The following is a 16,207-nucleotide window of genomic DNA, read 5'->3' as shown; positions in this document are numbered from 1 at the left end:
TATTGTTCTCTTTTTGCTTGTTTTCTTTTTTTTTTTTCTTCCAGCAGGTGATTCAGTGGACTTCTTAATGTCTTTTCTCATTGTCCCTCTTCCCCTCTGTTTTTCTTTCCCCTCTCCTTTTCTTGAACTTCTCTAAGTCTACGTCTTTCCCTTTCCTATCCCCCAATCATGTGTTTGTCACAACCTAAAAGCAAAAATAAATAAATAAATAAATAAATAAATAAATAATAATAATAATAATAAAGATCAAGTGGACCAATAATGATCCACTTGGAAAAATAAATCCATTGGGCATTTTATTTGGCCTTGAGACAATAATTCTGATTGCTACAGTGCTGAGCTGGACAGGCAAAACAAAAGTAAATCAAGGCAAATACTTCTCACCCAGTATTGGCAGCTGAGGTAATTGCAGCCATTTCCTAACACTCTGTGAATGGTACTCATGGTCTTTGATCAGTGGTTGCTGATCAGTGGTTATGACAATTTGCATATTAATGATGAAGAAACTGTTCATTCAGTGGGCTAGTTACAGTCATTACATAAATGTACTATTTATAAGGTTGGGCACACCTGCAGTCAGCTGAGACTGAAGAAGCCACTTGGATGATAATGAATCGTTTCTCCTACTGAAAACACTACGTCCAGATGCACAACATCAACTTTTTTGGGATTTTCTTACCTGGATGATTGGGCACTTTTATGTTATTTTTTTCTTATTTAAAAGCTGAGCTTCATTAATGTTTGTTCAATCTTCTAATGGTGTCCTCCTGGATTCAAAGTCAGCAGAAGCAGCTCTGGGTTCAGTTGTCTGATCATTTCCCTCTGTCTGCTGGAGTTTTATTCTAACACTGAACGTGAGATGGAGATGCTCTTTCTCCTCTGTCAGCATCATGTAAGCAGCTGTTTGTGGGGTCAAGAAGTGAATGATTAGCTTTTATGTTAAACATCTGGACATGTTTAAAGATGTGTTTTCTGTTCAGATTAACTTTATCTGTTACTTCTTCTCAGGACACAAGAATATGAGCTCTTCAGTCTTTCTTTAGATGTCCAAAGTTTAGATGCAGAATCTGATAAACTGGGTTCCTCATATTTGACTGAGTCAGAGAAATCAGTTCTTTAAGTGAATCCTGCATTAAAACAGGTTAACACGTTAAACATATCATCAGTCTGCCTTAGTTTTCAGTTATAAACATGTGAACACAGATAATTTTACAGTTTAAGACCACAAGAGTTGGTGTGCAAAAATGAAATGAATACTTTTTTAAATTATAGAACAAAAAAAGTAAAAACAGACACTGACTCTACTATGAGAATATCAGTTCCTAAAAGGTGTGAAAGCGAAAATTTGTCAAATACCAAAACCAACAGTTGCACACGAGCTGCAGGAAACTCTGAAAGCTCCATCAAATACTGTGGTGTACATGAAACAGAGCTGCAAGTTTTAGAAGGATAAAAGATTTAGCTGCTGCGCCGGGATTCCTCACAAAGGCAGATCAAACACATTCACAGTAAATTAAATTATACTCGACTGAGATAAAAACCAGAGCAGACAGATTATCGGCTGCAAGAGAAGAAAAGGTAAAATGTGAACTGAAACATTTAATGTTAGAATCATCAAAGATGAGGATCTAAGAACACTTAAACTTTGTTCAGGTTGTTTAAGGTTAAAGAATTCAAGACTGCATATCTGCTCACATCTGTCACAGAGAGCTCTGTCAATGAAACGCCACATTAACTTAACCTTTTACAGCTTTCACAGTGATGTCCTGACTCTGAAACCTGAAACTCTTAATCAAGGGTATTATTTTTGGTTATAAATGCCCCAAAGACATGAGAATAAACACAGGACGATTTACAAATTAAAAACCATCTCTGACACAAACATCACGTTATTGTCATGGTTCTGGGTCATTTTGGCCCAGCGGTTTAAGTTTCCTGTGCTTTTTGTCATTTTCTGCATTATGTTAAGGATTATTCTAGGTTTCCTACGTTATTCTGTTCAGTATTCCCCCTGTGTTGTTGCCTTCTGTTTCTCCACCTGGGTGTCTGCATTTATATGGTTGTGTGAGTTCTTGTGCCATCATGTTTTCCCCAGCCTGTCATGCCTGCCTCTCTCCCTCGTGCTCCTCATGTTCTCTCTCCCTCTCCGGTCTACATCTCTGTGTACTTCCTGTTTTACTTTGATAGTCTCTGTCTGTGTCCGTCATGTTGTGTTTGCTCTTCCCCTGTCTCATTATTATCATGATTCGTGTCAGCTGTGTTCCCTGTGTGCTTCTACGTTCCTTGTTAGTTTTCTGTGTATTTATGTCAGAGTCTCCCTCAGTCCCTCATGCTGTGTGTTCCCTTGTGTGCCTCTCTGTGCGTTTAGTTTATATTTTCCCAGTATAGTTTTGTATCATTTTCCCTTGAGTCAGCAATAAAGCTGCATTTTGAGTTCACCCAGGTGTGTTGAGAGCAGTGTTGGTCAAGTTACTTGAAAAAAGTAATCAGTAACTAATTACTTCCCCAAAAAAGTAATCCCGTTACTTTACTGATTACTTATTTTCAAAAGTAATTAGTTACTTAGTTACTTTTTAAAAACATGATTTACAACCTGAATAGGTAATAAAGCAATAAATCTTTCAGCCCAATTCTACTTTTTCTACATAATCCATCATACAAAATGTAATCAAATGAAAAAGTCTCTTTTTAAAACTGGTTTTATTAGTTTTAATCTTTTAACTTTATGCATCAAGCCTATATTTAATTATATGAAATATTATCTGACTGGAAGAAATTTGTTGAACATTTAAACCTATTTTCTGCACATTCCAGCACATAAAATAAAATAGTTTTTTGCGTTTACACTCAGTCTTTTAAATAGATGCAAGTAAAACACAGCAGAAAAGAAATCAAATCAATGACTCAGCAGTCCTGTTGCTCTATTTTCACCTGTATAGCATGAGTGGGGCAGGCGGAGGGAGGTTTGCCCTGGTGCAGATGTGTCGCAGCGGTCAGTGGAAGGATCTGGGAGTTTCTCTGTGAATTTCCCGTTCTGTGGAAGTTTAGGGGTTTTTTTCCGCTAAAAAAGAAGTTTTCTTCCCACGCAGTGAACAGCAGACGCTAATGGTTTTGTCACTTTTTACAGAATCAAACTCAAAATAAGGTCAGTACTTCCACGCTTTAAACGCTGCACGGTCATACTCTCTCCCGCACATGTTATATTATCCATTGTTGATCTGCACACAGCTGTTGCCACGAATGTCGCACTCGCTTATGTCATTGTCATGAGACACTCTTGCAAAAACGTTTAGTAACGCAGTAATGCAGCGTGCTAACAGGAAAGTAACAGTAACCTAATTATCTTTTTTGCAATAGTAATCCCTTACTTTACTCGTTACTTGAAAAAAGTAATCGGATTACAGTAACGCGTTACTGCCCGTCTCTGGTTGAGAGTCCTGCATTTCGGGTCCAATCTCCTGGCTACCATACAGCGATTCATGACAGTTACATTATCTGTAGAACCAAAAACATTCTTCATGATCAGTGGAAACATTGTGTCTGCGATCATATTGACCAATCAGAGCTGGAAACACATCAGGGTCATCTGTGTATTAAAATTTTAGTTTTTATGGTTAAAGTTAGACGGGGTCAAGCGTTGATCCCAGTGGGAAAGTAATTTTTTATTAAGAGACCATGTTTGAAAAGTATACATCATATTTATTTATTAGCCTATTGACTGATCATTTTGTGATCCATTTTCTTCTGCTCTCAGTTAAAAACTGATAATTCAGTAGACAATAATCCAACAGCACTGCTCACAAGCCCTGCTCCCACTCACATGCAACCCGCTTTTTTTTTCTGCTGCAGGTTTTTGTCAAACACATCTTTCTCTGGACTCACCGGTCCCGTCCGAGTCCACCAGAATTGGTCTGAGGTTATTACTCTGCAGCGATTCCATATCTGGAGTCTGCGGCGGGACGCACTGGGTCAACCCACCTGGGTGACAGTAGGCAGCTGGGAGGATGGCTCGCTGCAGGTGGAGGACCAGCAAGTGTGGCAAGGACCCAAGCCTCACCACAGGATGGATGGGATGGGTGGGAGGACCAGGGGCCGGTGGAGGGCAGGGTTGCCGGTGGCAGGGAGTCGGGTCCGGGTGGTAACCCTGGTGGAACATCCCTTCGTGTTCACGCGGGACGTGGACGACGAGGGCAGCTGCCCGGCTGGTCAATTCTGCCTGGATGCTGCCGCTAACAGCTCAGAGACCCTGGAGAGATACTTCAGGGAAGTGGCAGTTGGGAACAGCAGCTCGCTGCCCAGAGACTACACCAAGTGCTGCTATGGATATTGTATAGACCTGCTGGAGAAGCTGGCTGAGGACCTAGGCTTTGAGTTTGACCTTTACATCGTCGGAGACGGAAAGTATGGAGCTTGGAAGGGAGGGCGTTGGACCGGGCTGGTGGGAGATCTCCTGAATGGTCTGGCAGACATGGCCGTCACCTCATTTAGCATAAATTCTGCCCGTAGCCGGGTGATCGACTTCACTTCGCCCTTCTTCTCCACCAGCCTGGGCATCCTGGTGCGCAGTAAGGACACAGCGGCCCCCATCGGGGCCTTCATGTGGCCCCTGCACTGGTCCATGTGGGTGGGCATCTTCCTGGCGCTGCACATCACTGCACTTTTCCTCACGCTCTACGAGTGGAAGAGTCCTTATGGGATGACACCTCATGGGCGCAACCGGGTGAGGGTATTCTCTTACTCATCGGCTCTCAACCTGTGCTACGCCATCCTGTTCGGGCGCACCGTCTCCTCTAAGACCCCAAAGTGCTGGACAGGCCGCTTCCTGATGAACCTGTGGGCCATCTTCTGTCTGCTGGTGCTGTCCAGCTACACCGCCAACCTTGCTGCTGTCATGGTGGGAGAGAAGACCTTTGAGGAGGTCTCAGGGATCCATGATGCCAAGGTGAGACCGTAAGGTTAGATTATTTTGTCATGTTCTGCTGTCAGTGTCAGGATCTTCAGCTGGTCTCCAATCACACGTAGAGCAAGGAGAGTGCAAACAGGACATCCTGAGAGACTAAAACATTTCTGAAGCATCCTTTTGGTTCAGCATATAGGGCTCATACTGGAGATTAGCACCCTGCATCATTATAATAATGTTGGTCAAGGACTAGTTATATTTTCAGCCAAGTTGGGCAAGAACAACTTGAACCTTCAGTTATCATTAGCCAGGAAGTTAGCGAATGCTCTTAAAAACTATCACTAGCAAAATTTGGCTAACATGAAACCTAACTTGACAATATATTTATTATATTGTATGAATTAATTAAGAAGAGAAAAAACTTTATTAGTCCCAAACATAGGAAATTTTTTAAACTACAAATAAAACTAAAATTAAAAAAACACTTGAAACACTTACCATTTATTGAAGAAATTTGACAGTTTTATATAAACAAAGGGGTTTTTGACTTTTACCCCCAAATTGCAAAGCTATGACATCGCAATGTAATTGGTCAGTTGCAATGGTGATCCTGGAACAACAATAATATGAAGATGCAGGAAAAACACTAACAGGGGATATCAGCTACACCGCATAAGATCTCACACAGAGGCCCAGGTCAGAGTCTTACTTGGAGCCTGGGGTTCACACAGCATGCGACTAAACTCGACCATTTCTCACCTCTAACCATGCCCGGTCTGACACCATCAGTTTCACACTCACACACACAAAATTTGCGGTCACACGGTAAGTTTGAAGTGAGACGACCACGAGTGTTTTTCCTGTGAAACATTTTTCAGTCTCATGATAAAGGCAATGTGGTGCTGCTGGTTCAGGCGAGGTCAGATCTGTGTTTGTGAACTCTCTGCAGACTCTTTTCACTCTGTGCTCTCCGTCCTGAAACAATTACAGATTAAATTTGCTCTGTGGATCACCTGCCTTGTCATAATTACACTTTTAATTCAGCGGCTGATTGAAGCATGAAGCACGCTTCTCAGTGTTTGCACAGCCGGCACTGCTGGGAGCTCAGGGAGCTTTAATTGGACGTCCATCTGTGTGTGATTAGCTTTTTATTTTAAATGTGAAGCCCTGCAGCTTTCTGGGTTCCGCCTATCCTCATAGTGTATCAAGAGGCTGTGAAGGAAATTTCTGGATGTAATCTATAAAATAAAGCATGACTAAGAACAAACATGAAACTGAATGTGAGCGTGAGTGGCCCTGTACTGTGCAGCTTTGTGGAGTGTTTCAGGTCAAATGTGTTCACAGATGTTTTATGTGTTTCAGCTGAATATGCAGCATCCGCTGTTTCCTCTGTTTGTGTGTCCTTCATTCTTCTTGTCCTCTTCCTCCTCTTCGTTGGTGTGTGCAGCTGCATCATCCGTCACAGGGTTTTCGTTTTGGGACAGTGAGGGAAAGCAGTGCGGAGGATTACATGAAGAAGAGTTTTCCAGAAATGCATGAATACATGAGACGCTTCAACGAGCCGACCACACCTGAAGGAGTTGCCACCCTCAAGTAAGAGAGCAGCATTCAGCTGCAGGTTATGCTCTGATTCTCTTGGTTCTAACAGAGAAACCAGACTCAGTTCAGTGTTTCTAATTTTATTTATGGCCAAACACAAACAACTCCCTTTTAACTGGAAGAAACCTCTGACAGAATCAAGGAGGGGTTGAGAGGAGATGGAAGAGAGCAAGGGGAGACAGAAAGCGTAGAGGTGTAATGCAGAGAGTTGTCTGAACTGAGAATGATGAAAGTGAGTGAAGAAGAAACAGACATATCCTGGTCAAAAATGACTCCAAGGTTCCTCACAGTGTTACTGGAGGCCAGTTACTGGAGGCCAGAGTAAGCATCTGGTTAGATACCATATTTCTAAGATTTTCAGGGCTGAGTACAATAGCCTCAGTTTTATCTGAATTAAGAAGCAGAAAATTAAAGGTCATCCAGGTCTTTATGTCTTTCAGACATTTCTGCAGTTTAACCAATTGGTGTGTGCTATCTGGCTGCATGGATAGATAAAGTTGTGTGTCATCTGCATAGCAGTGAAAATGTATGCTATGCCTTCTGATGATACTGCCTAAGGGAAGCATGTATAGTGTAAACAGAATTGGTCCTAGCACTGAACTCTGTGGAACTCCATAATTAACCTTAGTATGTGAAGAGGACTCTCTATTTACATGAACAAATGGCTATCTGTTCATATCGATCTATTCGATAGATATGATCCAAACCACTGCAGCAATTCATCAAGTAATTGAAATAATTGGATTAAAAAAATTCTGGACATGAATTCATTGCTTTGATGCTTCGTTTAATGCATGGCTCTGTAGCTCACCAATGTGTTAAAAAATGTAAACGCAAGTGTTTCACCTACATTTGTGACTGAAAAACAGAATTGAAATACAAATGTATTTAGAAGCAGCATATGAATATAAAACCTGGCCCATGCAGCCCCCAGTTTTAAGCAGAAACACTGATAACACAACAGCAGCAGTGACTCTGGTACAGTTTGTTTCCATCCACTGCTGTTTGTTTTACACAGAGAAAAATCTGGAGTAAGTCTCCAGAAGTTGTATTAAAATATGCAGATGAACTGGTTAAATTATACAGCTTAATGAAGGCTGATGGCACCATCCCTATTTTACATGGAAGCTGCAGCAGGAAATGCATCCAGTCCGGAGCTGAAGTGTGTGGGGGGTATGGGGTGTACTAGACCTTATGAATATCAAGGCTTTTGTTTTCAGATTAAGAGTGAAATAATATGAAATAATGTGTTAAAAAAAACTGCATTAATATTTAAAAATACAAAAATAAAAACTTTTTTCACAATCTAATTAAAATGTACATGGGCCAGTAAAACTCTTAGCCAATAATCTGAGGGACACTGAATTATTAATATCAATTAATGTATATACCATCATAACATCTGTTTTCAGCAGCACAAAACCTTGCCTCCTATAAATGTCAGAAAACCTTCCAAGAACACAAAGTAAAGGTATTTTTAGTTTAGATTTCATATATATCTTATTTTAAAATGGAAACCATTGAGCAGCTCAATTCTGACAGATTCTGAAAGGCAGACAACGTCTCTTTTTATGGAACATCCTCTGATGATTTATAAACGAACAGGACTTTCTTGTGTTTTTATTTAGGCTCAAATCAGTTTGATGTTTGAAGGCTCACAGTGACGTGAACTAATAACTCTCCCCAAATGCGTTACACCAAAAGTAAGGAGCCTTTTTTGTAAAATGTAATGGGTAGAAAGTACAGATATTTGTTTAAAATTTTAGGGAGTAAAAGTAAAAAGAAGTAAGAAAAAAACTACTTGAGTAAAGTACAGACACCTAAAACTTCTACTGAAGTTTAGTAACAAAGTATTTGTACTTTGCTACTTACCACCTCTCAGCTGCAGCACTAATTCAACCCCTGCAGCACAGTATCTGTAATACCTACAGCATGCTCTAATCCAGTGGTTCCCAAACTTTTTTTGCTAGCCCCCCCCCCCCCTTGTTTTACAAGAAAATCTCCCACACCCCCAGCACAAACACATCCTCCAACCACACACACCCATAACGACAAAGGTATGTGCCTTTTTTCACGTGACACTGTGCGCCACGTTATTGTTTACATGAGATGAATTTCTACAATGGCGGATAGAGACAAAATACTGTTACTGCTAATCTGACTATCTGCAGTTTTTACACGCTTACAAATACACACGCAGTTACTGTTCCTCCATTTAGAAAGCCTGAGGCGTCATGGTGTAATTATTTTATGTGTAGTTGTTTTTTTCCTTTGTAATAATATTCAACATTGCTATCAATACATTTTTCAAAAAATGCCTCTCTGTGCAAAATGGGTTCAAAAACATAAACAACTGCGGGATACTGTGATTTAGACAGGGAGGGGAAATTGTGGCAGAATCAGCCTGATGTTTTTTGTATCCCACTGTAACTTTACTGTATAAAGAGCTAACATCTCCAAAACGTCAGGAGTAGTTAGTCTTTATAAGAAGTGTTTGTGAACTAAAAATCACCAATGTGGGATACTGTTTGTCCGTGATTTGGACAACCCAGCGCGAGCTCCCGACGCAGGGGAAACAAATTCTGTCGGGGAGACCTACTTTGGCACTTATGCAGGTGAAGCCAAAGGCAAGATGTGCTTCATCATATTTTCTAGTATTTGGCTTGGAAGGAAGTTGGTTTGGAAACATATTTGGCGATGTTTCATCTTCTGCTTTGCATTTGTGTGGGAGCCCCGTCAAAACCCTGTCCAAAATGCTAACAGTGTCCAAGCATTCTTCTTCTTTCTTTTTTTTCTCATACCGCGCCCCTCCTGCAATGGCGCCCCCCACTTTGGGAACCCCTGCTCTAATGTTCTAATAGGATATTATGGTCAACATTATCGAACGCTGCAATGAGGTCTAGCAGGACAAGCACAGAGATGAGTCCACTGTCAGAGGCCATAAGAAGATCATTTGTAACCTTCACTAAAGCTGTTTCTGTAATGTGATGGTCTCTGAAACCTGACTGAAACTCTTTAACCAAGCCATTCCTCTGCAGATGATCTTTAAGCTGTTTGACAACTACTGAAAGGAAGGTTAAAGATCGGCTTATAAGTAGCTAAGAACGCTGGGTCAAGATACGATTTAATTACTGATACTGTGGTATGTAGGTGATTGATGAAGATAGGCCGATCATAATTAAAAACTGAACATCCCAGCACAGTAGAGGCTCGGACTGGAAACACGTCAGAAGAAAACAGGAAGACATGACGTGCATCATTGTCTGTGTGTGTGGTTTTGGAGTTTTCCGTAGTAACAGTGTGGCTCTGTGTTGAAGGACAGATCCTCCTCAGCTCGATGCCTTCATCATGGACAAAGCTCTGTTGGATTACGAAGTCTCCATCGATGCCGACTGCAAACTGGCGACAGTCGGGAAACCGTTTGCCATCGAAGGTAAGCAAGCAATACTGCGGGTGTTCCATCTGTGTTTCGGTCAGGTCAAAGTGTACATTTGCTGTTTCTGTTTAGATGACTTCCTGTCAGTGTTTTCTTTTAATTGGACTAATCAGAGGAGAGGAGCAAAGTTGTGTGATAGTTTAACGATTTAAAGATCAGCTGGTGAGTCAGTCAAACAAGAAATCGTTCCATCCACGGAGTAAAGCTGAAGTTTACGTGATCCCTCAACACACACAATAAAAAACAGTTTTAATAAATAATGGAAATAAAGAGTCCACAGCTGTTAGTTTCATCTGTTTCTCACTTTCATAGTTTCAGGTTTGCATTTACTGAGGGTCTGCACCAGTCCTGCGTCACTGTTCTTTATTTTAGCTGTTTGGACAAACTGAATCTGCAGATTTGACAAAAGGCACGGACTCAGACTCGTCGAAGATGGGTGGGTGTATGTGAGGGACCAAGCAGCCAAGGCATAGAGGACACAGGAAAAAACATATTCAAAATTGGTTTTCTTTATTTTAACCCTCAAAAAGAAGTTTTAAAAAAAGAAAATTCAAAAATATAATTAGAGGGCCCATAAAAGAGGTCAACTAAATATAACTCTACAAAACGTAATTTCCAGAAACTTAAACAAAGTGGACACAACTTAACTCACAAACTGACCTCATTACAAGACACAAGAGGGTAGCTTTTATAGTGGTTTGGCCAAACCATTTACACACAATAGGAGGGAAACAAAAACAAACACTAATACTAACTAAGCACAGAATAACATAAGTAAACCTAAAACATCCCTGTTTCTGTTAAGAACATTGTTGGTCCTGCTGAGCAGGCATTTTGTTTTCAAAGTCCTCAGCCACGCCTTTTGCCCAGACAGGAAACAGCTACTGCCCCACACCAGGTAACTCAAAGAAAGAAAAACATAATTAATATAACAGAAAACATTTTTAGAAAAACCACACAATGCTATTATGTGCATGCTTTGTAATATCAGTGTTATGTTTAGGTAAAATGATTAATGAATTATATTAGTGAAGTAGCTGCTGATGCCATCACAGTGTAGGAGCAGATTTAGATGGAGAAGAAGACCAATGTAGAGGCAGGCCTACAAACCAAAGCTGACAGGAAATTATGTAGATCAGCACAGACTCGTCTCTATGAGGTCAAACATTGGGTTGAAACGTGAATAAAGTTTAAATTTGAATATGAGCAGTAAAAGTTTCCCGCTCTGACCTTCAGATGAACCATAATTAAGATTTTCTTTTAGTTTAATTAGACTTCGCGTCATCCTCCAGAATAATTACTGCTTAGACCTCTTAATTAACAGGTCCGTGGTTTTCACTCCTGATTTATTCAACTTCCTGTTCTTGGCTGAGACATCCGTCTGCTCACTCCACACAAACAGACATGAACAATGCCTGATGTTGCTGTTTGTATTGTTCACCTTTCTGATGTTTTTTCTTCCTCTCAGAACCTCTGAGGTTCAGCTTTCTGTAATATGAGCCTGATCGCCTGTTATTGATTGTTGTTGACAGTTTCTTTGTTTGTTGTTTGTGTGTCATGTTGTTTTTTTCTTTTATGCTCAATAACATCTGTCTGCTCAAATGTCTGATTTCTCTCTGCAGTTCCTGGACAGATAGGGAAACGAATTATGTACTGCCGTCTGTTGTTTTTATTGTTTACTGTTTATTTGTTTCCAGGTTACGGTATCGGCCTCCCTCAGAATTCTCCTCTGACATCCAATGTCTCCGAGTTCATCAGCAGGTACAAATCCGATGGTTACATGGACCTGCTGCACGACAAGTGGTACAAAGTGGTTCCGTGTGGGAACCGTGTGTTCGCCGTTACTGAGGTCAGTGTGACAGCAGCACACCTGTGTGGCCATGGCCACCTGTTCCTTCCTGTTGCTGGTGTAGAGCTGCTCAGAGATCAAACCTGAGATGCTTTCATGAAATGTATTTTATTTCAACCTTCTCAAAGCCAACAGAACAACATGAGGAGGCGTCTGGACACTTCAGATCTGGACTGGATATATTTTCTGACTGTGCTCAGGTGGGCAGATGCTGTCCCCTGCTGGTCACTCTGAGACACAGCTATCAAACCTCATAAAGGCAGATTAAAAAACAACACAAACTGCAGTCGGCAACAGGAAACCAGTTAGCAACACAGCAAGAAACCAGCTGCTGACACACTGCAGGCACAGAGGACAGGGCAAATACATCTTCCTGCTCTTTTAAAACAAGCTGCCTGCTGACAGATGATCAGTTACATCTGTGCGTCCATTTAAAAACAGACTCAAAATCTCTTTGTTTGCACAGGCCTGCACTCATCAGGTGTTTTTTGTTTTGGTTTATTTTAGTTTTATATTTTGCTCTTTTCAATGCCTTTACAATTTTAAACATGCACAGGTTTTTATGTTTTTATCTTCTGCGTTAAGAATGTTCCATTTGCAACTAATGAAATGTGGTAAATAGGTAATCGCCACTCCCTTCTCCCTCAGACTCTTCAGATGGGCATCAGCCACTTTTCCGGACTCTTCGTGTTGCTGTGCGTCGGCGTGAGCGGCGCTTTGCTGACTCTGGCAGGCGAACATGGTTTTTATCGACTCGTTCTGCCACACATCCGCCGCCGTCAGAACCTAAAGTACTGGCTGCACACCTCACAGGTAAGTCAGAGAAGGATGACCTCAGCCGAGTGCTTTTGTATAATTCATTCACGTTTGTGAAAAACTAAATGAGAAAACTAAACGCTCTGTGTGACAGAAAATCCACCGAGCTCTGAACATGACGTACGAGGACGTGAAGAGGCAGCGAGCTGAGAAAGAGAAGAGGTCAGTCTCACCATCTGAGCTCAGAGTGTTTAGGTTAACTCTGATGGGAGTTGCAAGATGTCAACAGAGAACAGCACAACCTCAGGCTTCAATCTCCAGTTATTCTTTTAGTTATGAAGCTGATTTTATAATCCATGAATGAGAAATAGGATAAACATAAACTTTCATGAGCAAAAACGCTGTTGAAAAAATCTTGGTTTTAAATTAGAAACACATGACCTTATAATGTTTTTTTCAGTTCTTCAAGCTAAACGTCTCCTTTGGAGTTTAGAGATTTCTTATCCACATATTTCTCACTGACTTATGTGCATTATTCTGAGCCTAAGGTCTTTGTCTGTGTTCAGCTGTAACCTGCACAAGTCTCAGCCCCCTCCGGCCCCTCCCGCTCCGGGAGCTTCAGCCAAATGGAACAACGAGACGAGCAAGGACACCGCTGCCGCAGCTACCGCCGCTGCTGCCAAAGATGCCAGAGACTTCAAAAGAGTCCACTTCAACCTGGAGACGCTGAACACCCGCCGTCTGCTTGCTCGTCTTGCAGTCTCTGAAGCCAAGGGAGGCAGCGCCATGGCTGAGAGGGAGGGTCCAGCCAAGCCGAAGGCGGGGCCAAACAGCAAGCTGTGTGAGAATGGAGGACCGGCGGCTTCGTTCACCAACCGACTGCTCACGCTCCCCTCCTCATCCTCCTCTGCAAGACCCAATGCTTCAGCTCCACCCCCCACACCCGCGGCGATTTCTCCACCTGCTACTTCCACCCCTGCCCCCGTTACCATAGCCCCGCCTGCCTCAGATGCCCCACCCCGTGCTGCTGTGGCTCCGCCCCGGCCTGGCGAGCTGGAGGAGCTGGAGGAGGAGATCGAACAGATGAGGGAGAAGTTACGGACAGCTCTGGCAAGGAGAGCTGAGATTCAGACGACTCTAACCAAACCCACTGTCACAGTGACAAGCACCCCATCATCCGTTACCACGACAACCATTATGGCGACCCCAACAACGACAGGAGCCACGCCCATTCCCATACCCACCATTACCCCAGTAACAACCCTTCCTTCCAACATGAAATGCGTAACGACCATGACCGACCCGCCTCACAAAGTCCTGTCTAAAGTCCGGCCCCTCCATAGCAGCCTGGCCAGTCAGAGGAGGTGATGTTCTCTGGAAAGGTCACGACACGGCGGCCATTCTAATCAGCAGTGAGGAAAAAAAATGTTCTTTTTATTTTGTTTAACTTTCTAAAGTTCTCAAAGAAGTTGATTGGAGAGAAAACATCAAAGAGCCCTGAAGCTAATCAGATGATTGGTTACCTAATCAATATTTTTAGGCTGGATGAAATTATTGAACCCTTTAGAGTACAAACACTTTATATTTCCAGCTAAAATTAGAAATCCTGTGAAAACATTAAAGAAAAAATGAAATTGTTTCAATTACTTTATAAAATAAAAAATTACTGTTGAGAAAATATGCTAATTTAAATCCATAAATCTTAAAATGAAAGTCGGAAGATCAGGTAACACGCCCCAACCCGAAACTTTATTTTACACATTTCAAAGTTTGAATAATCACTCAAAGACCAGTTATTTTATACACTAAATTTATTATTTTGTAATATTACTAATATTAGTAATTAGTATTGAATTAGTATTACTGTGAGTACAGTTTGTTTTTCAGGGTTTTTTACTCCTAAACGTCAAAGACAATCTATTTAAAATATTTTAATATGATATATTTATCACTTTAAAAGTGATGTTTTTTTGTCAATTAAGTGCTCAATAAAAAAAATATCTTTTAATGTTTTTCAGTCACAAGTACAGCTTGTGAAGTCTAAAGTCTGTCAGATAAATTATGTAAACTGAGGAAGAGAAGAAGACCAGGACGTGAGCCTGAGGTACACCGAATTTAATGAGTTCTTAGTTTGAGCCAAATACAGAATAATGTAGCAGTTGTATTATAGAAGTGCATATTCCTAAAGAATCCAGAGACTTATTTTTGCATATTTTTACATATTTAGTAACAAAACAAATAAGTTTGTATATAATTAAAATAGCTGCAGTGAATCTAAAGATTTTATTCTTTATTTTTATATAAAATCAGAGTCTGATGTTCAGTTTCCACCTCTGACTGGTTAAAACGGCCGCCGTGACAGAGACTGAAGAGCATTTCTGGAACTTTCTAAAACTCTGGCGGTGCACAAAAAGCATGTCCACTCTTTAAAAATAAATTACAAGAAGTACACATGCCACCAGACACAACATGAACATTAGAGCTGTTTCCTGTTGGGAACAGAAACGGTGGTGTTCATGCAATAACATCGTTTGTTCTTCACATAGACGTAACTCCTCTTCATGTAACATGAACATGGTTAGTGTAAGCAGTATGCCGAAGGTTTTTATTAGAGTCACTTCACTACAGACATGAAACCTTAAATGTTCCCACAGAGCCTGAACCCATCCCCGAATGTGACTTTAACCCCACCAATAAGTTAAACTGCAGAAATGTCTTAAAGACATAAACACCTGGATGACCTCTATTTTTCTGCTTCTAAACTTCTAAAAACTGAGGTTATTGTACTCGGCCCTGAAAATCTTAGAAATATGGTATCTAATCAGATACCTACTCTGGATGGCATTACCTTGGCCTCCAGTAACACTGTGAGTAATCGCAGAGTCATTTTTGACCAGGATATGTCCTTCAGCATCTACATTAAACAAATATTTATCTTTCTTCAAACATGTTTCTTAGAAACACTGAACTGCATCACTTTCCAAACTAAAGATGAAGAAATGTTCAGATTCTCCAGAAAACATGAAAACTTTTGTTAAACCTTCAAATGGTCTGAAAAGTTGAGGATGTTTTCACTCTGTTTGGTACATTTACAGGTTTCTCATAAAAAAAGACAAAAATAGATTTGTATTTTATTCATTTATTCAGTTTGTTTTTCATCAGTTAAACTTAAATCTGAGAGATGAGCCTGAGTTTTAACTTTCAGATATTTTACTGAGTTAAATCCATTATTCATCCTGTTATTCTTCCTAAGTGTTTTTATGATAATTAATAAAATCGACTTTCTAATGAAGTCTGTGACGTTGTATTTTACTGGTTGATCTGATTTAACTGAGGAATCGGCTGGAGTTATTAAAAGGTTAAACCTCAGTGTCAGTCTAAAATTTGTTAAACCCTCTGTTTTATTCACAGCTAACAAGCTAGGTGTAGAATGATCGATCAGTGATTTGTTATAACACAGCTTTACTGAGTGTACAGTAAGCTTCCATCAGTCATAACAATAACAATACCTCTTACTGCTGTAAAAGGTATTGCAACGACATAAAGCTGCCATACACCTTGGATTAAACCAGTATAAGACGTCTTAGCCACAAGAGCATGCATGTAGAAAGTATGCACCTATGCTAACAGTTTCCTTTGTTTTCTAGCATTTACACTAAACTAACAC

The 16,207-nt window shown here is 40.8% G+C and overlaps 1 protein-coding gene across 2 annotated transcripts in view; it reads left to right on the top strand.

Moving 5' to 3' along the window:
• Positions 1–15,909, top strand: part of grin3bb (glutamate receptor, ionotropic, N-methyl-D-aspartate 3Bb) — a 64,098-nt gene extending 48,189 nt beyond the window's left edge. Inside the window, exons 3-9 of one of the 2 annotated variants that reach the window (XM_084920978.1) lie at positions 3,850–4,942; positions 6,348–6,493; positions 9,822–9,932; positions 11,633–11,696; positions 12,433–12,597; positions 12,695–12,762; positions 13,107–15,909. In XM_084920978.1, coding sequence (XP_084777104.1) covers positions 3,850–4,942; positions 6,348–6,493; positions 9,822–9,932; positions 11,633–11,696; positions 12,433–12,597; positions 12,695–12,762; positions 13,107–13,908 — 2,449 coding nt within the window. In that variant the 3' untranslated portion in view covers positions 13,909–15,909. Of the gene's footprint in view, positions 1–3,849; positions 4,943–6,347; positions 6,494–9,816; positions 9,933–11,632; positions 11,785–12,432; positions 12,598–12,694; positions 12,763–13,106 lie in introns of both variants that reach the window. The other variant, XM_084920977.1, reaches the window with a different exon arrangement.
• Positions 15,910–16,207: the final 298 nt, after the last annotated feature.

Source organism: Perissodus microlepis, chromosome 23 (assembly GCF_051167445.1).
Source record: "Perissodus microlepis isolate ML-2025 ecotype Zambia chromosome 23, ASM5116744v1, whole genome shotgun sequence".
Lineage (NCBI taxonomy): Eukaryota > Metazoa > Chordata > Actinopteri > Cichliformes > Cichlidae > Perissodus > Perissodus microlepis.
The sequence above is the reverse complement of the archived record's forward strand: the minus strand, read 5'-3'. Positions and strand labels throughout refer to the sequence as shown.